The following is a 24929-nucleotide window of genomic DNA, read 5'->3' as shown; positions in this document are numbered from 1 at the left end:
GGAAAAAAAAAAAAAAAAAAAAAAAACTGTTAAACCAATTTGCACTTATTTACAGTTAAGTTAGTTAAAATGGGTTTCATTTTCTTGTTCTTCAAGAATTTCTACTAATAATAAGACCTTTGTCCTTATTATTATTATTATTATTATTTTTTATCCCAAATTCTATGAAAACAAAATGGATTCATGAGATCCAAAATGTTAATTTATAACCATTTATATTATAATTTAATATGCATTAAATCTTATTTCTCATATATATCTACGGAGGCTCATTTTGTTTTTATTTAAATTTAGTTTCTAAAACTAATTTAAATAAAATAAAATGTTACAATTTTAGAATTAATTTTCTATTTTTTTAGAATATAAAGATAAAGTTCAATCTTGCGCTCTGAATTTCAGAATAAAAAACAACCTAATTTTCAAAGCTATTGGAATTGAAACCGATCTAATTCCCAACTGTCAACTCAACTTCACCAAAACGAGATGAGATTTGAACGTAATTTGTTCGAATTTGCAGTAATCGGAATCTCGCTACATACAGAGATGGAAGAAGAAAGAAGAATTTCAAACTAAATTTCCCGCATCCGGCAGTCCTTGATGGAAATCGTCGCTTCTAGAAGCCGCCGGTCGCCGCGGCGCGCGGTTATTAATCGGCCGCTTAACAGCGATGGCGATCTCGGCGCGACAAACCGGGCAATTAGGGTGTGAGTAGAACCACATATCGATGCAATCCACATGAAAAGAGTGTTTACAGGCGATGAGTTGCCGGATCTCCTCGCCGTCAACGAACGCCGACAAGCATACAGGACATTCGTTGCCGACTTCCTTACCAACCTCGTCCTTGTTGTACTTAAAGGTCACAGCCACATCACTATAAGAAGAACGATTTCCCGCTACAACGGTGACAGGAGCACCGGAGAGCCTAGCGGATCTCCGGCGCCAGAGGCGGAGGAGACCTGGCGGGCACTTGATGGCGAAGAAGAAGGAGTAGACAAGGGCGGGGATGGCGATGACAGCGATGAGGCCGAGAATGAATTCAATTGGAGAGAAATCGTTAGTCCGATGTGGCGTCGGGTGCGGCGGCGTCGATCGATTCATCAGGGCGGCGCTGGTGTCCATTTGGGACATGGTTTCTTATCAATTGGGAGCTCAGGTACAAGATTCGAGTTTTATTATTTTTGTTCGGATTCGTAAGGTTATTAGTTTTTAATGAGACAAAACAAAATTAATTTCACATAATAAAATGAATTAATTTTTCTTTTTTTCTTTTTTTCTTTTTGTAAAAAATAATAGCAATAAATTGATTAGGTAAGGAAAATATTTGGTTAAATAAGGATGAGGAATGCAATAATTGAGGGGTTGCGGCTGCGTCAGCATGATGGCTATGCAGCTTGGAAATGTGGGCCATGAGCAAGCCCATTTATCCTTTTACTGGACCATAAAGACGATGTTAAGGCCCATTAAGTTCCAAAGTGTATACCTCTCCCAGCCCAATTAATCATAGTTCCAATTAAAAAAAATTATAACATTTTAAACTCGTTTTTATTTTTAAAAATATTTTTCATGACCTATTCATTTGAAAATGAGAATAAAAAATAATTGTGTTTAAAAAATGGGAATTATTGTGAATATTTAATGAGTGAGGTGGGCAATTAAAAATAAAAATTATAAAAAAATTAAAGGGTTAGGAAGGCAGGTAGGACTTAGGAGTCAATAATTAAAATAAGAAATTAAATTTATATTTAATTACCAAACCCACTTGAGAATCAAGAATTCACATGAGTTTTTATTTATTTAATAATAATAACAATACTTTATTTTTTACTCTTTTCAATGTATAATATCCAAAAACATTTCCAAGTCATATTTATTTGGTTGCCACTTTTGAATGTAAGGAGCATAGAAATAAAATATATATATATATATATATTAACATTTTTAATTTAAAAGCGGGATAAGTAGGAACATGGCATGGTCAAAATTATCACCCACTTATCATTATCCGCCTTAAAGTGTCATTATTTAGATGTAGACTAAGTCTAACGTAATGTTCCATTATAAATATATAATAAGATAATTGAACACACATTTAATTACATATAAACATTATTATTAATTTTAAAAAAATAAATGGAATCATTTTGAGTTAAATTTCAAAATCCAAATTCTCATATTTTAGGTCGAATATTTAAATTAATCACGGACTAACATAAGTAAAAAGTCAAGTAATCATGGTAAAATTAAAAATATACCTTTTATATTTAATTTATACCATGTAATTATATATATATATATATATTTGGTAGAACATCTCTGAAAAGGCAAAATATATATTTAATTTAAATTTAGTATTTATAATTTATAATAGGAATAAGTCAAAAGATATGTAAAGCTTTGAGGTGTGACTTAGGGTATATTATTGGTTTCTTTTGAGGCGGAAAAATTGGAGATATTTTATTGTGATAGGGAACCTAAAAATAAAAATAAATAAATAAAGCTGAATATATTGAAATGAATATGCACCACAAGAATATAAAAGCAAAGCACCCTACTTGTTTACATTTTCCATATATCATTTATTGAATTATACTCACTTAAAAATTTAGGAACCTGATTGAAATACTAAGACGCGTAAGTTTGACATCCTAGTTTGAAGGTTTAGAAAACGGTTTAGATAACTTAAGTTTAGAAGAAAGTGGATGCAGTCTTAAATGGTAGACTCGGTCTAATTTTATTAATCGGTTTTCTTTAATTAATTTGAATTCGACAACTCAAATTAATTGAAAGCTATACTTGACTCTTGACTCTATGAAATGATCAAATACTTTAGGTTTAAATTATGATTTGAAATTGAGAGTAGAAAATGGCGATGGGTTATATCATATAATATTTGTAATAGAGCTTATTGTAACGTAATCATTGATCTAAATCAACTTGTGTTGTTCCACCTGTTTGTTGTAAGAATGCTCTGCACTTTCCTCTTTCCTTCCCCTTTTTTTCCTTTCTTCAAATCAATCTTTAATAAAATAACAAACTCCATTTCACTTTATGGGAAATGGGAAGTGGTGATCTTATTGCGTATGAACAAACTTTATTCTTAAATCTAAAGTTGAGCTATTTGGGTTTGTCTTGATAACAAATATTTCCATGTCCAGTAAAAAAGTGGAGAATATAAAGGCAACAAAGATTTTTGTGATGTGGGATATGCTGTGATTGTGGTTTTGACCATCCAAATTTCTCTATAAAGCAAGCCTCTACGGCATCTGCCTCCAAAATCACTCGTTCCCCATTTTGTTGAACCTGCCGCGCCCCTGTTTGGTTCCATTTTATCTCTTTTTCGGGGGTTGGGAAGGAGAGGGGGGGCAAGAGGAACAAGGAGAAATTGAAGAACTGAAGCTATTGAGGGATGGTTGTTGACGACGCAATGGAGATGAACGTTGTTGTCGGTTTTGGAGGCCCTTCTACTTCTCGATTTCCCGATGCTTATCCCAAAAGGTAGATCCCTTCGATTTCTGGATTTTCTTTAGATTTTCTCCACCATTTCTTGTAATTGTTGATTTCTATGATGGATTTGATTGGGGGAATTTTGAGATCTGAAATCGGCGTTTCCCAGTGATTTAGGGCATTTTCTTTTTTTTTTTTTAAGGTAGGTTTCGATTCAATATAGGGCAATGGAGATTGAGAAGTAGATGTTTGAATAGAAATTGGTTTCTGTTTGTTGTGGATTGGATTTTCTTCTGTGTTTATGATGCTGTTCTTCCGCTTATCTGTTTCTATTGGGATTCTTTGTTCATTATTCTTTGATCATCGAGTCTGTAAGCAATTTGTTCTCCGTTTGGTTAATCTAGGGTTTTGATGGAGGGAAGATACACTGGAGATTGACATCATCAGAGTGTTTACAGCGTTATTTTCTTCAGTCAGCGTTGTTCTGTTCTTTTTTTTTTTTTTTCTTCCTTTTTTCGCATCTGCAATTTCAATATTGAACTCTCAGAAACAAACATGGCTCCATAAGAGATGAGCTGAAATGGGAGATTCTCTCCTCACAGCCCTTTCACTAGAGAATCATCATCCATCAACACTTTTATTCATGGATCCAAGTGCCTCGTCTCACGAAGAACTGGATTTGGAAATGAAGAGACAGATCGTCTCCTCCCGTCCACCCGACATAAACTTACCTTTATCGAATGAATGCAGCTACACTTTGCAGCCATGGAGTTCTGATCATTGTAACATTTTAGATGTTGGGCTTGCTTCACAAGTTTATGATACTGAAACTTTTCTTACTGTTCCAAAGGTTGTAAGAAAATGTACCAAGCGAGTAGACAGCATTTGGGGTGCATGGTTCTTCTTTAGTTTCTACTTCAAGCCTGTGATAAATGAGAAATCGAAGGCTAAGATTATTCGTGACAGCAAAGGTGTTTCGGGATTCGAGAAGTCGGATCTTAAGGTCGATGTTTTTATGGTCCAACATGACATGGAGAACATGTACATGTGGGCTTTCAAGGAGAAGCCGGAAAATGCATTAGGTAAAATGCAGCTTAGAAGTTATATGAACGGGCATTCTCGCCAAGGCGAGCCTCCTTTCCCATTTGGTGCTGAGAAAGGGTTCGTTCGATCACATAGAATGCAACGGAAGCATTATAGGGGTCTCTCGAATCCTCAGTGTGTACATGGGATCGAGGTTGTTGAGTCTCCGAACCTAATGTCTCTCGACAAGGAACTACGAAAGAGATGGGTAGACCTAACAGGTAGAGACTTTAACTTCGCTATCCCACCTGAAGCAAGTGATTTTAGCTCATGGAGGAACCTTCCTAGCCCAGATTTTGAACTCGAGAGGCCAGTTCCTTCCGTCAAGAGTGCTTTAAATCCTCAACCGAAGAAATTGCTCAACGGATCGACGCTAAATTTATCAAACCAGATGTCAACCCTCAGCAACTGTGATATGATGGATCTATCATCTGTTACCAGCAAGAGAAGGAAAAGCTCATCTCCTAAAATGAACGACGATGATTGCGCATTGGTGGTCAATCCTCCCGACTGGATTTCGAATATGGACAAGCACTCGAATGGCGTACAGTGGTTGAACGACTTCAGTGGAGTTATGAAGAACAGCCACGGGCCTGTTACAGCTGCAAAGGCAATATATGAAGACGGTGAAGGCTACTTAATAATTATCAGTTTGCCATTTGTGGATCTACAAAGGGTCAAAGTTTCGTGGAGGAACACGCTCACACATGGTATTATAAAGGTTTCTTGTGTGAGTACATCTCGAGTACCGTTCATCAAGAGGCACGATAGAACTTTCAAGCTTTTAGATTCGTCTACCGAACATTGTCCTCCAGGTGAATTCGTGAGAGAGATTCCTCTTTTGACTCGAATTCCTGAAGATGCTAACATTGAAGCGTACTACGACGGACCAGGATCTGTTCTTGAGATCATGGTCCCCAAACTCCAGGAAGGTTCAGAAGAACACGAGGTTCATGTTTGCCTTAGACCGCTGCATGGAGTGAAATCTAATATTAAGTTGAGATAGGCAGTTCAGTTGTGAAAGAGAATTAAAGGTTGCGGTCTTGTTTGTTGCCATGGTTGTTGTGATCAGTTTACTAACTTATACCACAAGATAAGAATTGTACGGACCTCAATCTGTTTATTGTATTTTTTGTTTTTTCAATTTACTGTATTATTATTAGTCTTCTTTTATGCGTATACTGCTCTGTATTAACAGAGTTGCTAATGCTCCTGAATTTCCCTATCTTATGGGATTTAAATATCCAAAATCTGAACCAACCAAATTGGATGAGTACAAGAACCTAATCTGGACCCGTAGAATTGGGACGATACAGATGGGAATCTATCATCTATCAAGTTGAGATCGGTAATTATGTGAAGAAGATGAATATAATATATGCATCGAAAATACAAGGGAGGTTCATGGCCAAAGGTAAAGATGTCCGGGTAATAGTTATTTTGGAATGTACTCGTTGTGTTCGAAACGGTGTTAATAAAGAATTCGTGGGGATTTCTAGATTTTGTCCCCTTGTTGAAAGAACCAAGGTGTCAAAACAATATGCATACACTAATGCGATCAAGAGTCTTTTGTGATTTTCAATTTTAATACCATGTATAAACAAATAATAGAATTATTAAATTTATAAACATTGCAATATTACCAGTGATTCCATTTATATATATAATAAAAAAAACAACATTCATTTTTTTCTATTTATTTTTCTAATTTATTTAGTATAATAAATGTGGAGGATGTTAATTAATTAGAGTTGGAACAAAAAAGTAGTTAGCTTAATAATGGTTATCGAGACCAATTTTGTAACCAAATAAATTTTCATTGTTGAAGTGTCATTAATTTCTATTCATTACAAATCAAACGTAGAGAGAATTAAATTGTTGAAGTACAACATAATAAGCAGAGTGTTTATGATTGGAGGTTTTACCTCAGAGTTGAAACCCTCCCTCCGACCATGTATCACCGCCACCGGCCTTCCCACTTTGACCGCTTTGGCCCACAGTTTTGGGAACAGATGCTTCATAATGGTGATCGTCGTAGCCATCATCTTTGTGATCATCCCACCCAGCCCACCCATCATTACTATGGGATCCACTCCCTTTGGTTGTTCCTTCCTCTTTGCTGTTGTCTTTGGTATTACTATTATCCCAATCATCCCAAGAGTTTGATGCTTGTCCTGTTCCACCAGAAGAACAATTCCATCCTCCTTTCTTATCATTCTCCTTCTCCTCAATTTCTTCATTTTTCTCAGTCTCGTTTCCTTGCCCCCCATCGTTCTTCCAGTTCATCCCATCTTTGGCGTACTCTTCCACCTTCAATGATGCCATTGCCATTACACCTCTCATGATTCCCCATGTCCTTTGCCCAATCTCTGTTGTTTTTGCTGTCACAACATTCACCGTTTCATTCACTTTGTAATCATACCCTCCCTCCTTCACCTGTATAAACAAATCACTCAAATTCATTCTTCTTCAATAATGATATCAATTTCAGTGTACGTACCTTGGTTGTCAGCTCCTTTGTGCCTGCTTGAACAGCATTTGCAGCCGACTGAGCGGCAGAGGCAGCAGCCAGAGATAATTTACCAAATCCCTGAAAGGAAACGATGCATCAATTGATCAAGCAAGCAAGCTTAAATGAAAATTCAAACAGAAGAATCTTCATAATACCTGAGAAACAACAGAGAAAACGTCACTTTGGGGATCATTTCTTGGAGATGGTACATGATTGTTGGAGGAGCCAAATCCAACATATTTTCCTCCTTGTGATGGCGGAAGTCCTTCGGGCCGGGAATCATTCTCGGCCAACTTCTTAGCGAAAAAATTGTCTTTATTTGCAGCAGAGGCCTCCAATTGAGACCGTGTGTAAATATCCTCGGTCGATCTGGACCTGGAATGCACCCCTCCACCGCCCATGCCTCGAACATCGCCAGTCGATTGGTTACGCCTCATCATATCGTTGGACGGTTTAAAATTGTCGTCGCTATCCCAATTATCCCAACCTCCGTTGTTCACCTTACTCCCTCCGCTGCCTGCTCCTCCACTAGCACTTTGCGCCAATGGAGGCCTCGATTTTCCTGCTCCAATGTTTTCCTTCACAGCCGGTGGATCCTTCCAAGATCGGCCCTCGGCAAGGGCTTGGATTCGATCCCTGTAAATTCCAGCCGCACTAGAATTGTATTTAGTCACAATATCCGTCTCCTTAGGTATTCCGTATTGCGCAAGAAAGGCGTTGAGGTGCTCATTACCCCCAGCCTCCATCTTCTTGATCTGGATCTCAGACCAAGAATCCATTGTAACGGATCTAACAAAAGATATATGAACACCAAGGCCACGGTGCTTCCCGGAGCATTCCAAACACATGAAAACGCCATACGAAACGGACGCCCATTGCGGATTCTTCTGGGAGCAATCAACACAGACCTTATTCCCCGGCCGTGATTGAAGGTCCCGTAGCCGCCGTGACGCCGCCATTTCGATCAGATCCAAATGAATTCGAAGAATTAAAAGTAAAGAAAAAGAAAGGTAATCGGAAAATCCGAAAACAGAAGAAAAATCTGAGAAAAATGTAAACAAAAAACTGTTGAATAATGTAAGGGAAGGAGGGCGGGCGATTAAAGCGCAACCTCAAATTCAAATCAGTTTCTTCCTTCGTTGCTTCAACCTCTTCCTGTTTCGGCGAGACACACCGACACCCTCCACAAATCGTCGAAACCTCCTCCTTTTTAGCGGTTCGTTCCAACAAGAAGGAACGAAAGAGGAATTCATATGCATTCCACTCGCGCTATAAATATTGTTTTTAATTTTTTATTATTTAAATTTTCATTTTCTTTGGTCGAATGTTCTTCTGTTTAACACTTGGGCCTAGTTAGGCCCATTTCCATACAAAAGTTACCCATCGAAAATGGGCCTGAGCCCACTAAACCAACTAAATGGGCCGACAAGCTACGCGGGTTTGCTCTTGGGCTTTCTTCCTCGTTGAAGAAAATTGGCCCAATGTACGATCCACTACTCTTAGGATCTTCTTATCAATATCATGCCAAACATTATTTATAATTTTTTAAAACACACATAAAATCACGTTTTTTTAAAAAAATAAATTTTTAAATGATTAAATTAAAAGCTTATAATAAAAATGTGAAGGTAAAGCTTAATGAATTTAATATTTAATATGCATGGAAGTGGAACAAATTTTAAATTTTATTAAAAAAATTATCTATTTTTTCGGCACATAAATTGCTATGATAATACTAAATTATAGGGAGGAGAAAGCCATTTAATGGGAACCTCAAAATTATCACTAAAAAAAAAAAAAAAAAAAGGAATTTTTTAAATTAAAAAAAGGAAAAAATGAATATGAAAATTTGATCAATAATGTGAAGTTGGTTGATGTCCGTTTAAATTATTGGCATTAATTATAGTTATTTTATTTTCATTAATGCGTAGGGTACAATAATATAACTTGTATTGGCCAATTACAATAATATATTTTAATAGATGAAAATTTTATAAATTAAATGAGAGAGTTTAGCTAAGCATATTTTTACATAATTAAAAAAAAAAGACAAAATTTGATTGGTGAATTAAAAGGCAACAAATTATATTTAATTATGATTCATTGAATTTAGAAAGAATATTGATGATAACCTTATGGTGTTGTGACATTAAATATGAACTCCAACAATTTTTTATTTTTATTTCTTAGTTTTAAATGATATTTTGTAGAAATGAGATACAGTTATTAATTTAAGGTTTTAATGAGAAAAAAAAAAAAAAAAGTTGTTGATAAATATTAAATATGAATTATTGGGGGGCGGGTATTGAAGTTTTTGAAAAAATGGTTGAACCAAACAGCATGCTATTTACTATGTCAAATCCCCATCACATTAAATTTACCTCCCTCGTCCCTTCCCTTCCTCCTCCCTCCAAAACGCTCTATAAATTTATCTCCTCTTTCTTTCTTTTCTTACGCCGCCGCCGCCGCCGCCGCCGCTTCCGTCGTCAAATCAAGGGTGAGAAAATTGTTGCTGTGTTTCTTGAAAGAAATCGATGTCGATCATTTCCTTAATCACTGGATGGCCGGGGCTCAGCGGCTTCGGATCCGCATCTACGGCGGAGGATGTCACCCAAGGGATCGACGCCAGCGGCCTTACAGTCATTGTCACCGGTCACCTCTCTCTCTCTCTCTCTCTCTCTCTCTCTCTCTCTCTCCTTCTTTTATTTTATATTATTTTGAAAGGATTTCTTAAACTTCCATGTTTGTTGGATTTCCCAAGTCTTCTGAAAGTCAACTTTTCTGAAGTTCAAATCAAAAGTAGGAAATCTTTGACTTTAAAATTAAAATTTTAAACCTTAAAAATTGAGTTTTTAAATCACAAATTTGTAACCTTAAAAAATTAATTGTGATGTAAATTTAAATTTTATGAAACTTTGTCTTCTTTTGACTTTCTGTTTACGCGTCTACTAGGGAGGATAAGTAATCTTTTGTTCTCCTCTCTAACTGACTGACGTGAGATCTCACAATCTACTGTTGGTATCGAGCGTGAGATCTCACATCAGTTGGGAAGGAAACCAAAACATTATTTATAAGGGTGTAAAAACTTATATTTGACCGACATGTTTTAAAAACTTAAGACAAAGCTTGAAAGAGAGCTCAAAGAAGACAATATTTACTGGCGGTTGGGCTTGAGTTGTTACACCCAGCATGTCCCGTGTCTGACTTTAATACTATTTGTAACATTACAATCCCACTATTAGCAGATATTGTCATTTTAGCAAAGATAGATTTTCAGACCCTTATAAAAAATGTTTTGTTTCTCTCTCCCGACGTGAGATCTCACAAGATCTCAAAATTTTAGAACTATTTGTAGTTAATCTTATTCAACTGTTATTGAGATATGATAGTTTTGTTGTAGGAGGAGCGAGCGGGATCGGGCTAGAAACGGTACGAGTTTTAGCAATGCGAAAGGCACATGTGATTATAGGGGCAAGAAACGTAGAGGCAGCAAATAAAGCAAAACAACAAATTCTCCAACAAAATCCATCGGCCAAATTGGATGTTCTCAAACTTGACCTTTCATCCATCACTTCCACAACACAATTTGCTCAAAATTTCATTGCTCTCAATCTCCCTCTCAACATTTTAATGTAAATTCCTTTCTATCCTTTTTATTTAGCCCAAATTATTATTTAAAAAAAAAAAATCAAAATTGCCCGTTGAATGTCGTTCATTCAAATTTAATTATAAAATGAGTAACTATCACGATGATAAAATATTTGTATTCAAAGAATAATTTTGAAATATTTATAAAAGTTTAAAATAGTTTTTTAAAATGTTTAATTTCAGAAACAATGCTGGTGTTATGTTTTGCCCATTTCAACTCTCTGAAGATGGGATAGAGATGCAGTTTGGCACCAACCATCTTGGTAATATACACAAAAAATACCTCTAATTTTTATATTTAATTTATATAAACTTAATTAATACTTTAATTATTTTATTATTTTCTTTAGGTCATTTTCTGCTAACAAACCTTCTTCTTGAGAAAATGAAGAACACTGCAAAAAGCACAGGAATTGAGGGTAGAATCGTCAATTTATCATCTATAGCTCATGTCCACAGTTATGGCCATGGAATTCGCTTCAACAAAATCAATGAAAAGAAAGGGTATTTTTTTTTTTTATTTTGTATATTTATTTATTTATTTGGATGCGATTATTAACCTAAGTTATTACTTGGTAGGTATTCTGATAAAAGGGCGTACGGGCAATCTAAATTAGCCAACATTTTACATATCAAGGAGCTTACTCGTCGATTTCAAGTAATTTTCTTATACTTTTAAATTAAAAATTTCATTATCTAAATTGATTTTAGACAATTATTTTTTTTTGTTAGTAATGAGAATGGTATTAAATAATTCATAAAATAATTGAAAAAATTATTGGTGGTTGTAGGAAGAGGGCGTGAACATAACGGCGAACGCGGTGCATCCGGGGTTGATAATGACGCCCCTTATGAGGCATTCTAAGCTTCTAATGCGTACGATATGTCGAATCCCTTTTGTTCTTTCTTTACTTTGACGACATATCGTCACTTACCCACCTTCGTTTCTTGATCTCTCTAGGGCTTTTGCGGGTTTTCACCTTCTTTATATGGAAGAATGTCCCTCAGGTACATTAAAGCAATTGTTTCTTCTTCTTATTATATTTCTTATTTTATAATGAAATTTTCTCCAATTTTTTAATTAAAATTTTCTATTTAATGTATTGGTTTGATTATTTTCAGAAATAACTAATATAATATAGTTTTGGGGTGTAATTATTTAAAGATAGTAATTAATCTATTACATTAGAAGAGGTATTGGAGATGTTTACCATTTTTAAAGAGTTATAAGTCTTGAATGAAAAAATCACGAAGAAGTGTTTGTTTTAGGGCGCATCAACAACATGCTATGTGGCATTGCACCAGAACTTGAAGGGAGTGAGTGGGAAATACTTTTTGGACAACAACGAGAAGCGACCAAGCTCCTATGCTAGAGACGAAGCACTTGCAAAGAAACTTTGGAACTTTAGCGAGGACTTGATCAGTTCAATTTCTAAAGTATGAAAAGAAGTGACTCTAGAGCTTCAAGTTACATGTCTACGGTATTAAAGTGTGTTTTTTTTAAATATAATCGTATAATTTCTTGAATATTCATGTTGGATGCTATGTTATCAAAACTATTAAAGGATATTTTGTTCATGTTTTAAAAAAAAGAAAGTCATTTAGTATTTTAAGTTTGGATGCTGTTATATTCCATCAAGAGAAATGAGGCAGACTTGTAAGAAGGTCGGAGAAGCGAACCAACAAGCTCAGCTTTGCCGAATGGACCAATCTTCCGTACCGCCCCCTTACTCTCTTTATAAAAAGAAGTCAAAAGCAAGCAAATATGAGGTTTCTATATCTTTTTATATCCTTTTGACGACAACTAATAAGGAAGATATGTATTCCCCTTTTCAATCAGTAAAAAAGAAAAACCATCGAGAAGCAACCAAGCACTAATCTGAAAAATCGGTATTTAAATTTAGCCATCTATCTTGATGACCCTTTTCATACTCCGGTGAATCCGAGTTCTTCGAATTAAGACATGTTTGGAATATTTGTTTAGCAGCAATAACATAAATGTAGGCACACACATAACTGTGTGTAGACATTACATTAGAATGTTGAAGAGAATGATTTCTCTACCCAAACAGTTAAGGTCAGGAAACAAACATATGAGAGGCAGAGAACAGAAAGTATACACACCAGCATTGCCTCCATCGAAATGTATGGACTGAGAAAGAAGACGACCGAAATGGTCGCGCTCTGCCAGACCTTCAGCTGGGCGAACGCTCCTTCCTGTGAACCGAAACATAACACTCATTTGAAGAAACCCAGGATTGAGTGACTTTTTGTTAAGAAACAATCAACATAATATGAGGAACACAATGGGATGGCATTAGATTGTGTGAAATTGTTACATGTTGAGAGACTTAAAAGTATTCCGATCTTGGTAAAGCAAGGAAGGATGAATGAGTACCGTGTCATGTTTGAAGAGTATTCCGATCAGAGCATTCAGCTGTGTGTTGAAAACTCCATCACCAATCCCAAGTAAGGCTGATATGAGAAGCAGGTATACAGCGCCAAGTGTTTCACTGCTTTCAAGAGTAATGGCTTAGTATTTATTACAAAATAATCCTAAAAGTAAAAGGTTTTCCAATGCTGCTAACCTCTGTCCCAGTAGAAGCCAAGTAAAAACAATAGCTTGAAAAACAGTTCCACCAGATACTAAGAAAGTGATTGATGGGAGCCCAGATGTAAGACGACCAGCAACCAATGAACACTAGAAAGACAAGAACAAAAAACACTAAAATCTCACTTTTTCTACTAGCGTAGCTTTGATGAAAGATAAATAGTTGGAAGTGAAGATATGAATGTGCAGGACATGAGTCATGAGCCATGGCCAAAATCATGAGAAAGAGAGAGATTGCCGAAGTATTCAAGTAACTTCCCTCTACTAACTTGGACGAACAGCCATTATATATAATCTACCTTTGCAAGCTTAATGCATACTTCTGATGGGAGTGGTAGTAGAATAAGATTAGGAATACTATTAGTGTAAGATCTCACATCGATTGGAGAGAGGAACAAGTGCTAGCGAGGATGCTGGTCTCCTGGATTGTGAGATCCCACATCAGTTGGAGAGGGAAACGAAGTATTTTTTATGAGAGTGTGGAGACCTCTCCCTAGCAGACACGTTTTAAAAACTTTGAGGGGAAGTCCGAAAGGAAAAATCCAAAGAAGACAATATCTGTTAGTGGTGGGCTTGGACCGATACAATTAGAGTATTAAAGGTATAGTTGTAATTAGTTGGGGGAAGGTATTTGGTAATAAACAGAGGGAATGGGGAACGGGGAAGGGGGAAGGGGGAAGTTAGACCTTATTTTGGATAATGAATTAGGACTTGAGAGATAGCTCGAGAGTGGAGCGTCCAAGTAGTACCTCCAGACACATGGTTTTTCTGGTAGTTGTTACTCTATATTTCAATATACTTTGTTCATCAATTTCCTCCAATCAAATTAGGATTGTAACTAGTTGAAGGAATAAAACAAAAGGAACAAGTAAGCATACTTACAATTGCATCAGAGGCTCCATAAATTGCCATCACACCGCCAACCCCCGACACGCCAAGAGATGGTGTGACGACTTGTTTCGTGAACTTGGCCCTGTGTTTGAAACTCTTGAATGCTTAGTCAGGAAAAGCATAGTCTACTGCAACAGAGAGCATGCAATACTTCTACTTTGTTTCAGTAATTACCAAACAAATGCCGCCTGTAGTCCTGAATATGCTATCAGAGGAATGGCCAAGATCATTCTTACGTTAGTCAGCGGAGCAACGACCGACTTTGACAAAGACAATATAGAGACACGTAGGCTGGACGAGGACAATGAGGGTTCTTCTTCTTTACTGTCTTCCTTCCTTAAGAAGCACATAAGTGCTATACCTAATGTCACAATGCAAAGGAAGATAATGAACAATATAGTTGTTCCATTGGTTCTTCCACCCTGCAGCATTCACGGGGCAAAAACACACGATTCAATCTATAGATGCGATCAAAGGTCTCAAACAGCATTGCATGATTCGACATCATTATAGTTGTTTTTAACAGGATCGAACGTGCAAACTCTAAAATGGAACTCCTTGAGAAAGTAAATAAAAGGAGGATACATACTGTTTCATTTTTCAGAACAACGAGAGAGATAATATTTCCAATGACCTGCAGAAATTTACCACTTTAAAAAGGTATGAACCTTACTGTTAAGTTGATAACATTTCTTGATGAACAAAAGTTCATAAACTTTAAATCCATGGATTCACCTGGTGACTTGCAAATACTCCCCAAAACTCTCCATTGAAGTTGCCAATGATAGTTCCTTCATGTAAGCCATTGTTTCTCGCATGATTACGTGCAGTTGAAGTGAGATATGTACCCTGAGAAATTCATTATATCACAGATGTGTTCACTGCAATTATTGTGAAATTGCTATAATAGTCTGAAAATATTTACTACATTGCACCTGCCCAACCCATATTATTGAAGCAGCAAAGCCAAGGTAGACAGAAGCAGGAATCATTGTAAACCTGAAAGTGTTCGGAAAATCATCTCAACTTTTACAATCACCTCAACATTGAGTTAACAGTATATTTATAAGATGAACTCTCAAGCTCACGTTGATTGAGAGTATGAAAAATCTTACCATGTTGGCTTCAAATTTGCAGCTATGAACAACCAATAACCAGTAGTTCCAAGAACCAAAGCGTTCTTAGTCCCCAAAGCTCGAACCACCAAAGAAGCCACCAGAGAGAAAAACGTGAAAGATAAATACAATATCCCGAGCGAGGTAGTCCCCAGATCCTCCTCCTGAATGGAAATTCCACGGCCAAACAAAAATACTCAGCTCAAATCAAACCCCAAAAAAGACCCGTACAAAACATGAACTGATATAGGTTTCTCGTCCATTTCTTCAACATTCTCCACAAATACCAGAAGAATACAGAACAAACAGAGTGAATAGAAACAGAAACTTACTGTATTAACAGTGCTCTCCAAGTTCTGCGCAGCTCCATAAGCAAGGAAAATTAAGAGAAAAGCAAAGCTCAAAACATGAACATCTCTCGCATGATTCACCGGAGCTCGAATTGGCGCGTTACTAACTAGCAATCGCGCCTCTTCGCCTACAGGATCCGAATGATCCATGGTCTCGGCGTTTCAATCCGATTTGCTCGTAGAAACGCCTTATAAGAAGAACCCAAGCGGATGAGGTCAACCCAGGAGAATTGCCGGCTGAAAGTGAAGACAATCAAAAGGGTTATTGTTTCGATTAAATTAAGCTCGATTGAGGTCGAAATGTTCTGTTTGTTTGATGCGAAAAATCGAATGTGAGATGAGAAGAGCGCTGGCCGATCACGATTTTTGCTTCCGTGAAAATTTTCCCCATTTGGCTCGCCACACGATGGTAGGGCGTTGCATTGGTGGCCTTATTCGGAACATCTCCCAAGTTCTAAGCTACCTACCGGTCCGGTATCCATCTGATTCTAAAATTTAAACGAAGTTGATAAAAAAAAAAAAAAAAAAGGGTAATTTATTGGGTCCTTATTGGTCATTTGGTCCTAAATTTTAAAATAACACTTTTTTAAAAAAAAAAACTTGAATTTAATTTTTTAATGGGCCTACCAACTTCAAGATTTAAGCCCACTTTTAGTCCTTTCTATTAGTTTTGTATTAATTAGTTTAAAGTAACTAAATTAATTATCATTAAACTAGCTTTCATTTATTTGTTGCAATTATTATTAAAATTTCTACCCATTTCTTAAAACTTGCAATTATTATTACGCTAAATATTAGCAACTTTTTTCCTTGAAATGATTTTTTCTCCTTTGATTTAGCCTTTATTAACGAGAATGTGAATTTATTAAGGAAAAACTAAAACTTAAAAAACAATATAAAAAGTAGGGCGATTACTTCCAAGCAAATAAATACTTTTCTCAGCTTCTAAAGAAGAACGCTAAAGGAAAATTACACCAATATTTGCTCAAGTACGGATATCCAATCCTCTTGTATATCAATCTGTGGAGCATAGGTAGAACAGCAGCTGGAATCTGATGGCATTCTGCTGCAATATCTCCCTAAAGGATGAAATTGTATATATAGTTGAAAAACTAAGAGCCTTATTAGCTCGAACTCATACAAAAGACCATTTAGAACATAAATCCAAAACACATTATATACCACAAAACCACGACCAAGACACTCGTTCACCTCGAACAGAAGATATGCAGGGATGTTGATGCCGTTCACCTGAATCGGTCGATGTAGCATTCAGCCAACTCGGCTTCGAATGACATCAAGCCCCATCTCAGTCGGATCGGTTGCTTGCAGCTCGACCTGAAATCCATCCAGTTCTCTCTTGAATCTATCTTTGGAGCTGGCATAAATCATTTTGCTTCTGACTCTTGAATTATCAGGGGACCTTCAAGCAATGGTGTTTTCGTAAGACCGCAGTGGTGGGAAAGATAAACATGAAAGGAATGCAGTAAAGGAGATATCAGCCATACCAGGCAATAAAGAAGATTCTGCTCTTCTGACAGTTCTCTTCGGTAACAAAGTCAAAATCATAGATAGCATAACGACATTCATCTGCAGGAAGGCTTGCAGCAAAGTCCTCGTAACTTTGTGTTGGCTCGCCAACTTTCTCTACGACAACTTGCTTTTGCTTCTCTTCGATCTTAAACACAATAAAGCGATAGGTTCTTTTTGCTTTGAGTTCCAAAAACTTCAGCTTGCAATCATCATTCACGGCTATTCCCGATGCTGCATTGGCCTATGAAATCCAGAACGAAGCTGTTCAATAAAATTTTGAAGTCCAGAAGAGATGCATACACAAAGAGTTGAAAAGCAAGAACAAAGTTGGAAATTAAACGTTATTGGTAATACCGCAATACAAACAAAGGCTACAAAGCAAAGCAGTGGGGTGATTGATGTTTAACCCAACACTGGACATGCATAAAATTGGGAACAAGAGAATTTTTCTGATCTAATCAGATTTTTCAAATTTTCAACAATTGTTCTGTTTCTCCCTTGAGAGCCTTATCTTAGCCATCGATTTATAGTCATGTTTAGTCAAATCAGTGTTTTAAGAAGCCCACCGAGGCACGCACCAAGACACGCTTAAGCCCCAAGGTCAGCCTTTATGCCTTGCTTCAAATAAGCCTTTGAAGCAAAAGTTCCCTTAACGAAGCTACTGAGAGTGACTTCCTACTTTTTATTTTCTAATATTTTAGAGAAAGCAATGTATAAACATTCATACAATCTCAAACAAGAAGCTTATTTTCTTAAAAACCTTTTTCTTACACTTCAGAGGCGGCTCCAGCTTTAAGAACCACTAAGTCAAAGTAAGATAATCATGTAGCAAGTAAATGGTATGGATTCTCTTCCTCAGCCACGCAAGATAAGAATATGGAGAGGATAAGATTTTCCCCCCATAAGCTTTTATCCATAGCTTGATAATTGATATTGATTTCCATTCAAACTTAAAACAAAGGAACAAACAAAATATGGATCAGAGGCAGGCATCACAACCTAACAGAGTTTCCCCCTCATTTACAACATGCATATGAAGATTAATAGCAATTCAAAAGGTTCAAAAGGGGGAATATACAAATATTAACTTGTAATTGCAATTCTTGACAGAAATTTTCAAATGTAACATAACAAAAAGTGCAAAAATAAAAACGAAGATCGTGATAGATCCACGGCCACTCGATCACTCAAAGTCGACAATAAATCAAAGAACATGAAGTTTCGTTTAGTTGAAACAACCACAGAAGAATTCAAATCCGATCTCCTAGGGAACAGAACGCATTCACTCCCCACCACAGAAACTGCATGCGGATTACGACTTCAAAGTTATATACAAAGATTCAAAGACTCCGCAAATTGCAAGAAACTCCCGATCGCAAGAGTGTAGTTATTTTGAAAGTTGCAAACTAGATATAGAATCCTACTTTCTCAAGAACCAAACGATCGTCAAACCACGAATAATAGCATTAAGTAAGTAAACTTCAGAAGAACTCACCATTTTGAGGAGACAGAAGAAGCTCCGATGAAGATGATGAAGATGATGAAGATGATGAAGAAGGCGGGCTCAGAAATGAGAAAAAAATGTAGACCGGCTTTTATAGTGGTTTTCTTGTTGGGTACTTTTTCTTATTATTTATTATTTTTTTCTCTGTGTTGGTGCTCGGGAGCAACGCTATCGTGGCGGTGACTTACATTTGACAGCTGGCAGTGAATGATGACCATCCAACCAACATTCGCCACGTGTCCATGGACGTGGGGCGGTACCTCTGGCTGCGCCGCATCTTCATATAAGCCGGCTCATTCGGCTTCAACTAACCTTATTATCTTTTATTTCAAATTTTCTAAATTCCTTTTCATCTACTAAGTTAAATTTAATTTGACTTAACAAAATAAAACCTTTAATCTTAAATAAATAATAAAATTATTGTCATCAAGTAGTTTTCTTCTTTTATTTTTTTGATAAATTTTATGTTAAATAAAAAGATCGGCCCTCTGAATTTAGAATTTTAAAGGTTCATGATCGATATTTATTTATTTATATAATTTTTATAAATATCTATTTATTAAGATTTATTAATATGTTATACACCAAATTAAGAATTCATAATTTAAATAGATGTAAATATACTCATAAGCTTAATTTTAAAATACTAACGAAAAAAATTATTTTTTTTATAATATATAATTTCGAGTAAAAATGTTACTACATTCTATACCAATTGAAATAGAGAATTCTAAAATTTATAAATGAATTTTACGAGCATTTAATAAGAAAACATATTATATTATTAATTCATCAATAAAATATATTTTGAAATCACACTATGATTTTACAAATTAATTTTAATTTGTTTATATTCTAGTCCATAAAACTAGGAGTTTATTATATTTTAGTTTTTAAATTATGTATTAAACTTTTAAAGACAAATGTCAGATAAAGAATAAATTTAAGATACAAAATCAACCAAATTATTGAAAATAATAATATGGAAAGTAAATTAAAATTTAATTTAAATTTAATTATAATATTTCATGGCAAAAATTGTCCCTCTAACTATTGGAATTTATTCCTTTAAACTTTTACAATCGAACCAATTTAAACATTTTATTAAAATTTCATTTTAAAAATTGTGAATGTATTAATTTTGATACATGTATAACTTATTTAAATACGTAAGGATGGTTGGATGAAAGTCCCACATCGGTTCATTTAGGAAATGATAACGAGTTTATAATCAATTAATACTATATTCATTGGTATGAGACATTTTGGGAAACCTAAAGCAAAATCATGAAGTTTCTGCTCAAGGTGGACAATATCAACCCGAATTAACACGTAAATTTGAAGGTTTTTTAAATTAAATTTGGGTGTTTTGTCGTTATGGTTCTTTATTGATTAGAAAATAATTTTTGAAAAATTATGATAGAGAAACAAAATTTATTTAGATAATATTACGCCGATTTTAAATTATTAGCCAATGGTTTAAAATATAAATTTAAATAAAAATGTAAATTGAGCTTTTCCCTGAAAATTAAAAGAAAAAACGATATATTGGGAATAAATAAAAGACAACAAAACGGACACACGGCGTGCAGCTCGGCGAAGTTGGGCGGCTACGAGTTTCAGTTTCTTGGTTGACATATTTTATTATAATTTAAATATAAAAAATTAAAAAACTTAAAAATGGGATAAAAATAACTCCCAATTCTCTTTCCCGAGATTCCTTCCACTGCGTCGATCCAACGCAATTCTTTCCCTCCTCACCAAAAGAAGAAAATAATAATAATAATAATATTTAATTTTTTTCAATAATAATAATAAAAAGAAAGAAGCACATCCTTTCCACGCCGTCCATTTTTCCACCATTGGGCATTGCTTGTGTTTGTTGCAAATGCCCACCTTTATTTTGCCTTCCATTTTTGCCCTTTCCTAAAATGCCCCTCAACAATTTTTTATTTTTTCTGTTTGTTTCTTCTCATTTTATAATTATTGTACCACATGAATCCACGTCTATCTCTATTTAAATATTTGTGCCAAATTACCTTATTTTAAACCTTGGAGCCGTCTAAAATAATAATAATAATATTTAAAAACCACTTTTTCCAAATTTGGTTTGATTTTCTCTCTGAACTGCATGCATCAAATCAAACTTCTGTGAGTAAGTTGGTGGATTATTTGATTAAATCAAAATTTTAGGGTAAAAATAGAAGCAATTTGATAGGTTTGGAATTTAAATTAAAAATAAAAAAAACCGAACCAGATGAGCTTAGATTTAACACCAAATTTCCACACAACTTCTGTGACTAAGATTACATAAAGGACACCTAATCTAGAAATTACCGAAAAAAAAAAGCAGAAATTAAACCACAGATCCAAAGCTAAAAGCGAAATTCATCTTCATCTTCATATTGCGACACGACACAACGACATCGTTGATCCCTGCTTTTGGTCCGCTAGTTTGTCGGATTCGGAGCTTCATTCGACGCCGCCGGAGCAGGAGGCCTTGGCGCCGCTGGATCAGCGTTGCGACTCTGCTGCGGTGGGCGAGGAAGGTGAGTCGAGTGTGGACCTGCATGTTCAACGGCAGATCCCGGTCCGGTTGCCCGTGGCGGCTCGGAGAGGTAATCCGCTGCAATGAACACGCTCTGCGAAGGCCTCCTCTGGTGCCTGCCCTGTCGCTGCGACATTTTCCGCCGGAGATTTCAGAATTGAGAGTGGATTTGTGAGTAGAGAAGAGAACAGTGAACAGAGATAAATAGTGTGTCGCCGGCGTAACGGTAGAGTTGACTGGTTTTATATAACGTTTACTTTAGTATTTTGTTTCATATTTATCTTCAACCTAATATCAATACCTAAAATATTCAAATCTTTAATTTTTACCAGAATTTCGAATTCTTATCTATTTACCCAACTATATTTATATTATTCTAATTTATGTTCACATCGTAATCACTTGAATTATAATAGTTTAATAAAGATAACATTAAAATCTATGAACTTTTAATTTTCTACGTAATAGATCGTTCGGTTAACTTTAATAAATACGTACCAAAAATGAACTTTAACGGTGGTGACGTATGTAATCTATTATAATATTATATATTTAATTTGTCTTTAGTCAATACGTCAACCTTATTAATATCGAAAATTTGGAGTATTTGAGCCAATACCATAGATTTACTCGATGCAAATATTTAAAAAATATGAATATATTATAAATTTCGCACCATTTTTAAAATTTAAAATTTTAATTTCTATACGGAAATAAAAAAAAATCATGGTTTCAAATTAAATAAATAAGTATATATAATTGGTATTTTTATTTTATTTTATTTTTTTACAAAATGAAAAGTGAAAAATTAATTTGCAACCAACGGTCTTTATTTATAAATGGAAGGGTATTTATGGAAAAGACATCGGAACTCCGGAATTTATGGAAACTACCGCCGTGGGAAATTGAAATGGGGAAACTTTTTAACTGCCTCTGCGAACGGACGCATGCCGCGTTGGTTGGGATGTTTAAATACTAATATCATCAAATTATCTAAAATAACCTTAATTAGGAGACAAATTATAATTATTTTAGCCTAAGAATTTATTCAGCCCAATCAATTAACTCTAAGTATATAATAAACCTGCCCATGTATAATTATTTGATCCTTTGTAGTTGAGCCCATGATATTTGGGCCTAAATTCAAATGGGCCCAATAAACGTTCACTAAGTAATTCGGCCTTGAGGCTAACCAAACTAAAATCTAGTCCATTGAGCCCAAAGCCCACAATAAAAAAAGAATCAAATTCAGCACAATGACGTGGAATAATCTAACGGCCCAAAATTAAGTTTCTGACACAAAAAAACAACCGCCATGATCTTCAAGTTACACGTCATCAAGCGATAAGGAAGGAAAAGCCCAAAGGCAAAGAAAAATCAAATATTTTTAATTAAGAAAATAAAAAGGCTCATAAAGTATCTGCTAATAAAGTGGTCCTGATTCTGTAGATGAGACACATCATCACTACAAGCCTCCACGCAAGTACAATGCTGGCGAGTAATCCTACGTGTTAGTTTCTTATTGGATTAAAAAGTAGACCCCATGGGCTTTTCAAACCGTCATCTCGCTCCTTCTAAAGATCGTGAACCGTCACGAACTTCACTATTTTTGTTGTTGCTTTTAAAATAAATAAATATGTTATTTATTTTTATTTTTTTCCGTGGAGCTTATGTCTATCTTGTCCAGAGCTAAATCTTGACCGCGAACCAAAAGCTTTTCCATTTCGGTTTTTTGCCGCCCTGCTCGTCTCTCACGTTTTTCTCTTTCAGGTTTTCGCGGACAAAACCCTAGCCCTAACTAATCCGCTCTTCGTCGTATTCCGATCGATTTTACTCTATACAAACCTGAAATCTGCTGCTGACTGTGCAGATCTCAGATCCGTAGTTGTTGGGAATTCAATCGGAGGCTCTGGTGTTCGCGGCTTGAATTATTTTAATTTTTTTTTTATTCTTCAGTTGTTCTTATCGGATTGTTCCTATTTGGTTTCAAGAAGGGCGTCGAGGTTAGATTTTTTTGATTTTACGCGTGAATTGATGATAACAGCCGGCGGTTATTCGGAATTAATGGTTTTCTGATACTTTTCACTTGGACGATTTTAGGTTTTATTGAAGTTTAGTACTCGAATTCTCAAGCTCCAAGGAATTTTAGTCTGTTTTTTACGTGAATCTCGTTTTCATTTCCACTCTGCCTGGGCTTTTTGGATGCTGCCGATTGGGTTTGCGGGATTGTTAGCTACTGGCTCTGCAGATTTGGAGGAATATATATTGGATGGGAGAAGAAGCAGCTGGTTTGGCTGCAGTTACAAATGAGCCGTTGGGGAAAGAGAGCGCTCCGAGTACCGAATTGAAGCGGGACCATCAGTGTCTTGATGAAGATACGGAACCCGAGGCTTTTCACAACAAGAAGCAGGCTAAAGAAGTGTCGAATGAAGATGTTCGTTCAGAAGTTTCAAATCCTGTAATTTCTCCGAAAGGGAATCATTTCCATGATATTACCAGCCAACCTGAGGAGCAAGAAAATACCAACCAAGTTGAGCGTGGGGACCTTACCTCGGCTTGTTCGGGTAATTCAAGCTCGGAGGACATCTCTAGCAATGGAGTTCGTTGCCAGAATGACACGCCTCGAAATGACGTTGATATGTGTGATGTTGATGAGGTCTCTCGGTTTGTGATTGAAATACCCAAGCATGCTAGTTCAACTGGAATTAGAAAAATTACGTTCAAGTTCAGCAAAAAAAAGGACAAAAATGACGCATCCATGTCAGCAGACAAAGTTCGTTCATATGGGAACTTCGACAAGGACTGTAAACCAGAACCTTCATTGGTGGACGATGCTTGTACGGAGACATCTGCACATAGCTGGGAAGGCATTGCTGAGAGCAGCAGGTATCCTTTAGGTTCAAATAAAATGGAATTGAAAATGTCGAAGAAGGTTTTACCAAACAATTACCCGTCGAATGTTAAAAAGCTACTGTCGACTGGTATACTTGACGGAGCTCGAGTCAAGTATATATCTACGACAAGCGAGGTATTTGTTGTTTTTCATACTTCCTAATACTGCTCGGTGTTATTTTCTTCACGGTCTGATTTTCTAATTTTTTTTTTTTTTTTAAAAATTTCTATTTTACTGTTAGATGAAGCTACATGGTATTATAAATGGCGGAGGTTATATGTGCGGATGTTCAATATGCAATTTTACAACTGTAAGTATTAAGCAATCCATTTACATTATTTCCGGACTTCCTTGGAGTGACCATATAATTAAATGACAATTTGGAACAGATCCTCAGTGCTTATGAGTTTGAGCAGCATGCTGGTTTCAAGACTAGACATCCAAATAATCATATATACCTGGAGAATGGGAGGCCAATTTATAGTGTCATACAGGAAATTAAGAGTGCACCTCTTAGCATATTAGATGAAGTGATTAAGGAAGTAGCAGGTTCATGTATTAACGTGGATTCATTTGAGGTTTGGAAAGGTATTGAAGTTTCTAACAATTCTAGTTCTCTCCTTTCTGGAAGATTATTGAGGTGCTTGGGTTTGGCTTGTTTTGATGCATTTGATAAAGATTACAAATATATATATTATAAAAATAAATTAAATGCCTTCTAAGTAAATGAGCTAGTTTTTTTTTTTTTTTTTTTTTTTTTTTTTTTTTTTTTTTTTTTTTTTTTTTTTTTTTTTTTT

General features: G+C 35.6%; 7 protein-coding genes across 11 annotated transcripts in view; 3 read left to right on the top strand and 4 right to left on the bottom strand.

The window, feature by feature from the left end:
* Nucleotides 1-369: 369 nt before the first annotated feature.
* Nucleotides 370-1207, bottom strand: LOC111441690 (RING-H2 finger protein ATL33-like). Its single transcript, XM_023078778.1, has one exon. It carries the CDS (start codon nt 1126-1128, stop codon nt 565-567), a length of 564 nt encoding a protein of 187 aa, XP_022934546.1. The 5' UTR covers nt 1129-1207; the 3' UTR covers nt 370-564.
* A 1847-nt stretch (nt 1208-3054) lies between these two features.
* Nucleotides 3055-5695, top strand: LOC111441687. The gene is made up of 2 exons (XM_023078774.1): nt 3055-3495; nt 3849-5695. Exon 2 carries the CDS (start codon nt 4025-4027, stop codon nt 5531-5533), a length of 1509 nt encoding a protein of 502 aa, XP_022934542.1. The 5' UTR covers nt 3055-3495; nt 3849-4024; the 3' UTR covers nt 5534-5695.
* Nucleotides 5696-6333: 638 nt separating this feature from the next.
* LOC111441528 (ADP-ribosylation factor GTPase-activating protein AGD7-like) lies at nt 6334-8267 on the bottom strand. The gene is made up of 4 exons (XM_023078563.1): nt 8151-8267; nt 7195-8032; nt 7028-7117; nt 6334-6963 (listed from the first exon to the last, which is right to left on the bottom strand). The coding sequence occupies exons 2-4, from the start codon at nt 7996-7998 to the stop codon at nt 6454-6456; spliced, it is 1404 nt and encodes a 467-aa protein (XP_022934331.1). The 5' UTR covers nt 7999-8032; nt 8151-8267; the 3' UTR covers nt 6334-6453.
* Nucleotides 8268-9477: 1210 nt separating this feature from the next.
* Nucleotides 9478-12365, top strand: LOC111442120 (short-chain dehydrogenase TIC 32, chloroplastic-like). The gene is made up of 8 exons (XM_023079396.1): nt 9478-9691; nt 10440-10671; nt 10871-10950; nt 11038-11191; nt 11267-11345; nt 11479-11563; nt 11649-11695; nt 11957-12365. The coding sequence occupies exons 1-8, from the start codon at nt 9574-9576 to the stop codon at nt 12128-12130; spliced, it is 969 nt and encodes a 322-aa protein (XP_022935164.1). The 5' UTR covers nt 9478-9573; the 3' UTR covers nt 12131-12365.
* Nucleotides 12366-12565: 200 nt separating this feature from the next.
* On the bottom strand, nt 12566-16124 carry LOC111442016 (UNC93-like protein 3). Its single transcript, XM_023079258.1, has 10 exons — nt 15637-16124; nt 15305-15468; nt 15125-15188; nt 14925-15038; nt 14779-14823; nt 14364-14611; nt 14181-14271; nt 13276-13388; nt 13086-13200; nt 12566-12904 (listed from the first exon to the last, which is right to left on the bottom strand). The coding sequence occupies exons 1-10, from the start codon at nt 15802-15804 to the stop codon at nt 12722-12724; spliced, it is 1305 nt and encodes a 434-aa protein (XP_022935026.1). The 5' UTR covers nt 15805-16124; the 3' UTR covers nt 12566-12721.
* A 422-nt stretch (nt 16125-16546) lies between these two features.
* LOC111442017 (actin-depolymerizing factor 2-like) lies at nt 16547-18784 on the bottom strand. The gene is made up of 3 exons (XM_023079259.1): nt 18683-18784; nt 17163-17428; nt 16547-17077 (listed from the first exon to the last, which is right to left on the bottom strand). The coding sequence occupies exons 1-3, from the start codon at nt 18683-18685 to the stop codon at nt 16927-16929; spliced, it is 420 nt and encodes a 139-aa protein (XP_022935027.1). The 5' UTR covers nt 18686-18784; the 3' UTR covers nt 16547-16926.
* A 4112-nt stretch (nt 18785-22896) lies between these two features.
* LOC111441847 overlaps nt 22897-24929 on the top strand; it is an 8646-nt gene continuing 6613 nt past the window's right edge. For 3 of the 5 annotated variants that reach the window (XR_002710236.1, XM_023079004.1, XM_023079002.1), the window contains exons 1-4: nt 22899-23242; nt 23340-24267; nt 24374-24442; nt 24522-24720. Coding sequence is in view for 4 of the 5 variants with exons in the window: in XM_023079004.1 (XP_022934772.1) it covers nt 23509-24267; nt 24374-24442; nt 24522-24720 (1027 nt within the window). In the remaining variant the exon portion in view is untranslated. Of the gene's footprint in view, nt 23243-23339; nt 24268-24373; nt 24443-24521; nt 24721-24929 lie in introns of all 5 variants that reach the window. The other 2 variants (XM_023079003.1, XM_023079005.1) reach the window with 2 other exon arrangements.

This window comes from Cucurbita moschata, unplaced genomic scaffold, assembly GCF_002738365.1.
Source record: "Cucurbita moschata cultivar Rifu unplaced genomic scaffold, Cmos_1.0 Cmo_Scf00004, whole genome shotgun sequence".
In the NCBI taxonomy this organism is placed as follows: Eukaryota; Viridiplantae; Streptophyta; class Magnoliopsida; order Cucurbitales; family Cucurbitaceae; genus Cucurbita; species Cucurbita moschata.
Note: the sequence above shows the minus strand (reverse complement) of the source record. Positions and strands in the feature narration are given on the sequence as shown.

Bases quoted from the DNA above. Each gene is read 5' to 3' on its own strand.
- LOC111442120 (XM_023079396.1), top strand. From the start codon at position 9,574: ATGTCGATCATTTCCTTAATCACTGGATGGCCGGGGCTCAGCGGCTTC. The intron at 10,951-11,037 runs GTAATATACACA...TATTTTCTTTAG, and splicing joins GTTTGGCACCAACCATCTTG to GTCATTTTCTGCTAACAAAC. The intron at 11,192-11,266 runs GTATTTTTTTTT...ATTACTTGGTAG, and splicing joins AAAATCAATGAAAAGAAAGG to GTATTCTGATAAAAGGGCGT.
- LOC111441528 (XM_023078563.1), bottom strand. From the start codon at position 7,998: ATGGCGGCGTCACGGCGGCTACGGGACCTTCAATCACGGCCGGGGAAT. The intron at 7,118-7,194 runs GTATTATGAAGA...GTTTCCTTTCAG, and splicing joins TTTTCTCTGTTGTTTCTCAG to GGATTTGGTAAATTATCTCT. The intron at 6,964-7,027 runs GTACGTACACTG...TTGTTTATACAG, and splicing joins CAAAGGAGCTGACAACCAAG to GTGAAGGAGGGAGGGTATGA.
- LOC111442016 (XM_023079258.1), bottom strand. From the start codon at position 15,804: ATGGATCATTCGGATCCTGTAGGCGAAGAGGCGCGATTGCTAGTTAGT. The intron at 14,824-14,924 runs GTGAATCCATGG...AAATTTCTGCAG, and splicing joins GAGTATTTGCAAGTCACCAG to GTCATTGGAAATATTATCTC. The intron at 12,905-13,085 runs GTACTCATTCAT...TTCGGTTCACAG, and splicing joins TACTCTTCAAACATGACACG to GAAGGAGCGTTCGCCCAGCT.
- LOC111441687 (XM_023078774.1), top strand. From the start codon at position 4,025: ATGGGAGATTCTCTCCTCACAGCCCTTTCACTAGAGAATCATCATCCA.
- LOC111442017 (XM_023079259.1), bottom strand. The intron at 17,078-17,162 runs GTATGGCTGATA...CATTGCTTGAAG, and splicing joins AGAATCTTCTTTATTGCCTG to GTCCCCTGATAATTCAAGAG.
- LOC111441690 (XM_023078778.1), bottom strand. From the start codon at position 1,128: ATGTCCCAAATGGACACCAGCGCCGCCCTGATGAATCGATCGACGCCG.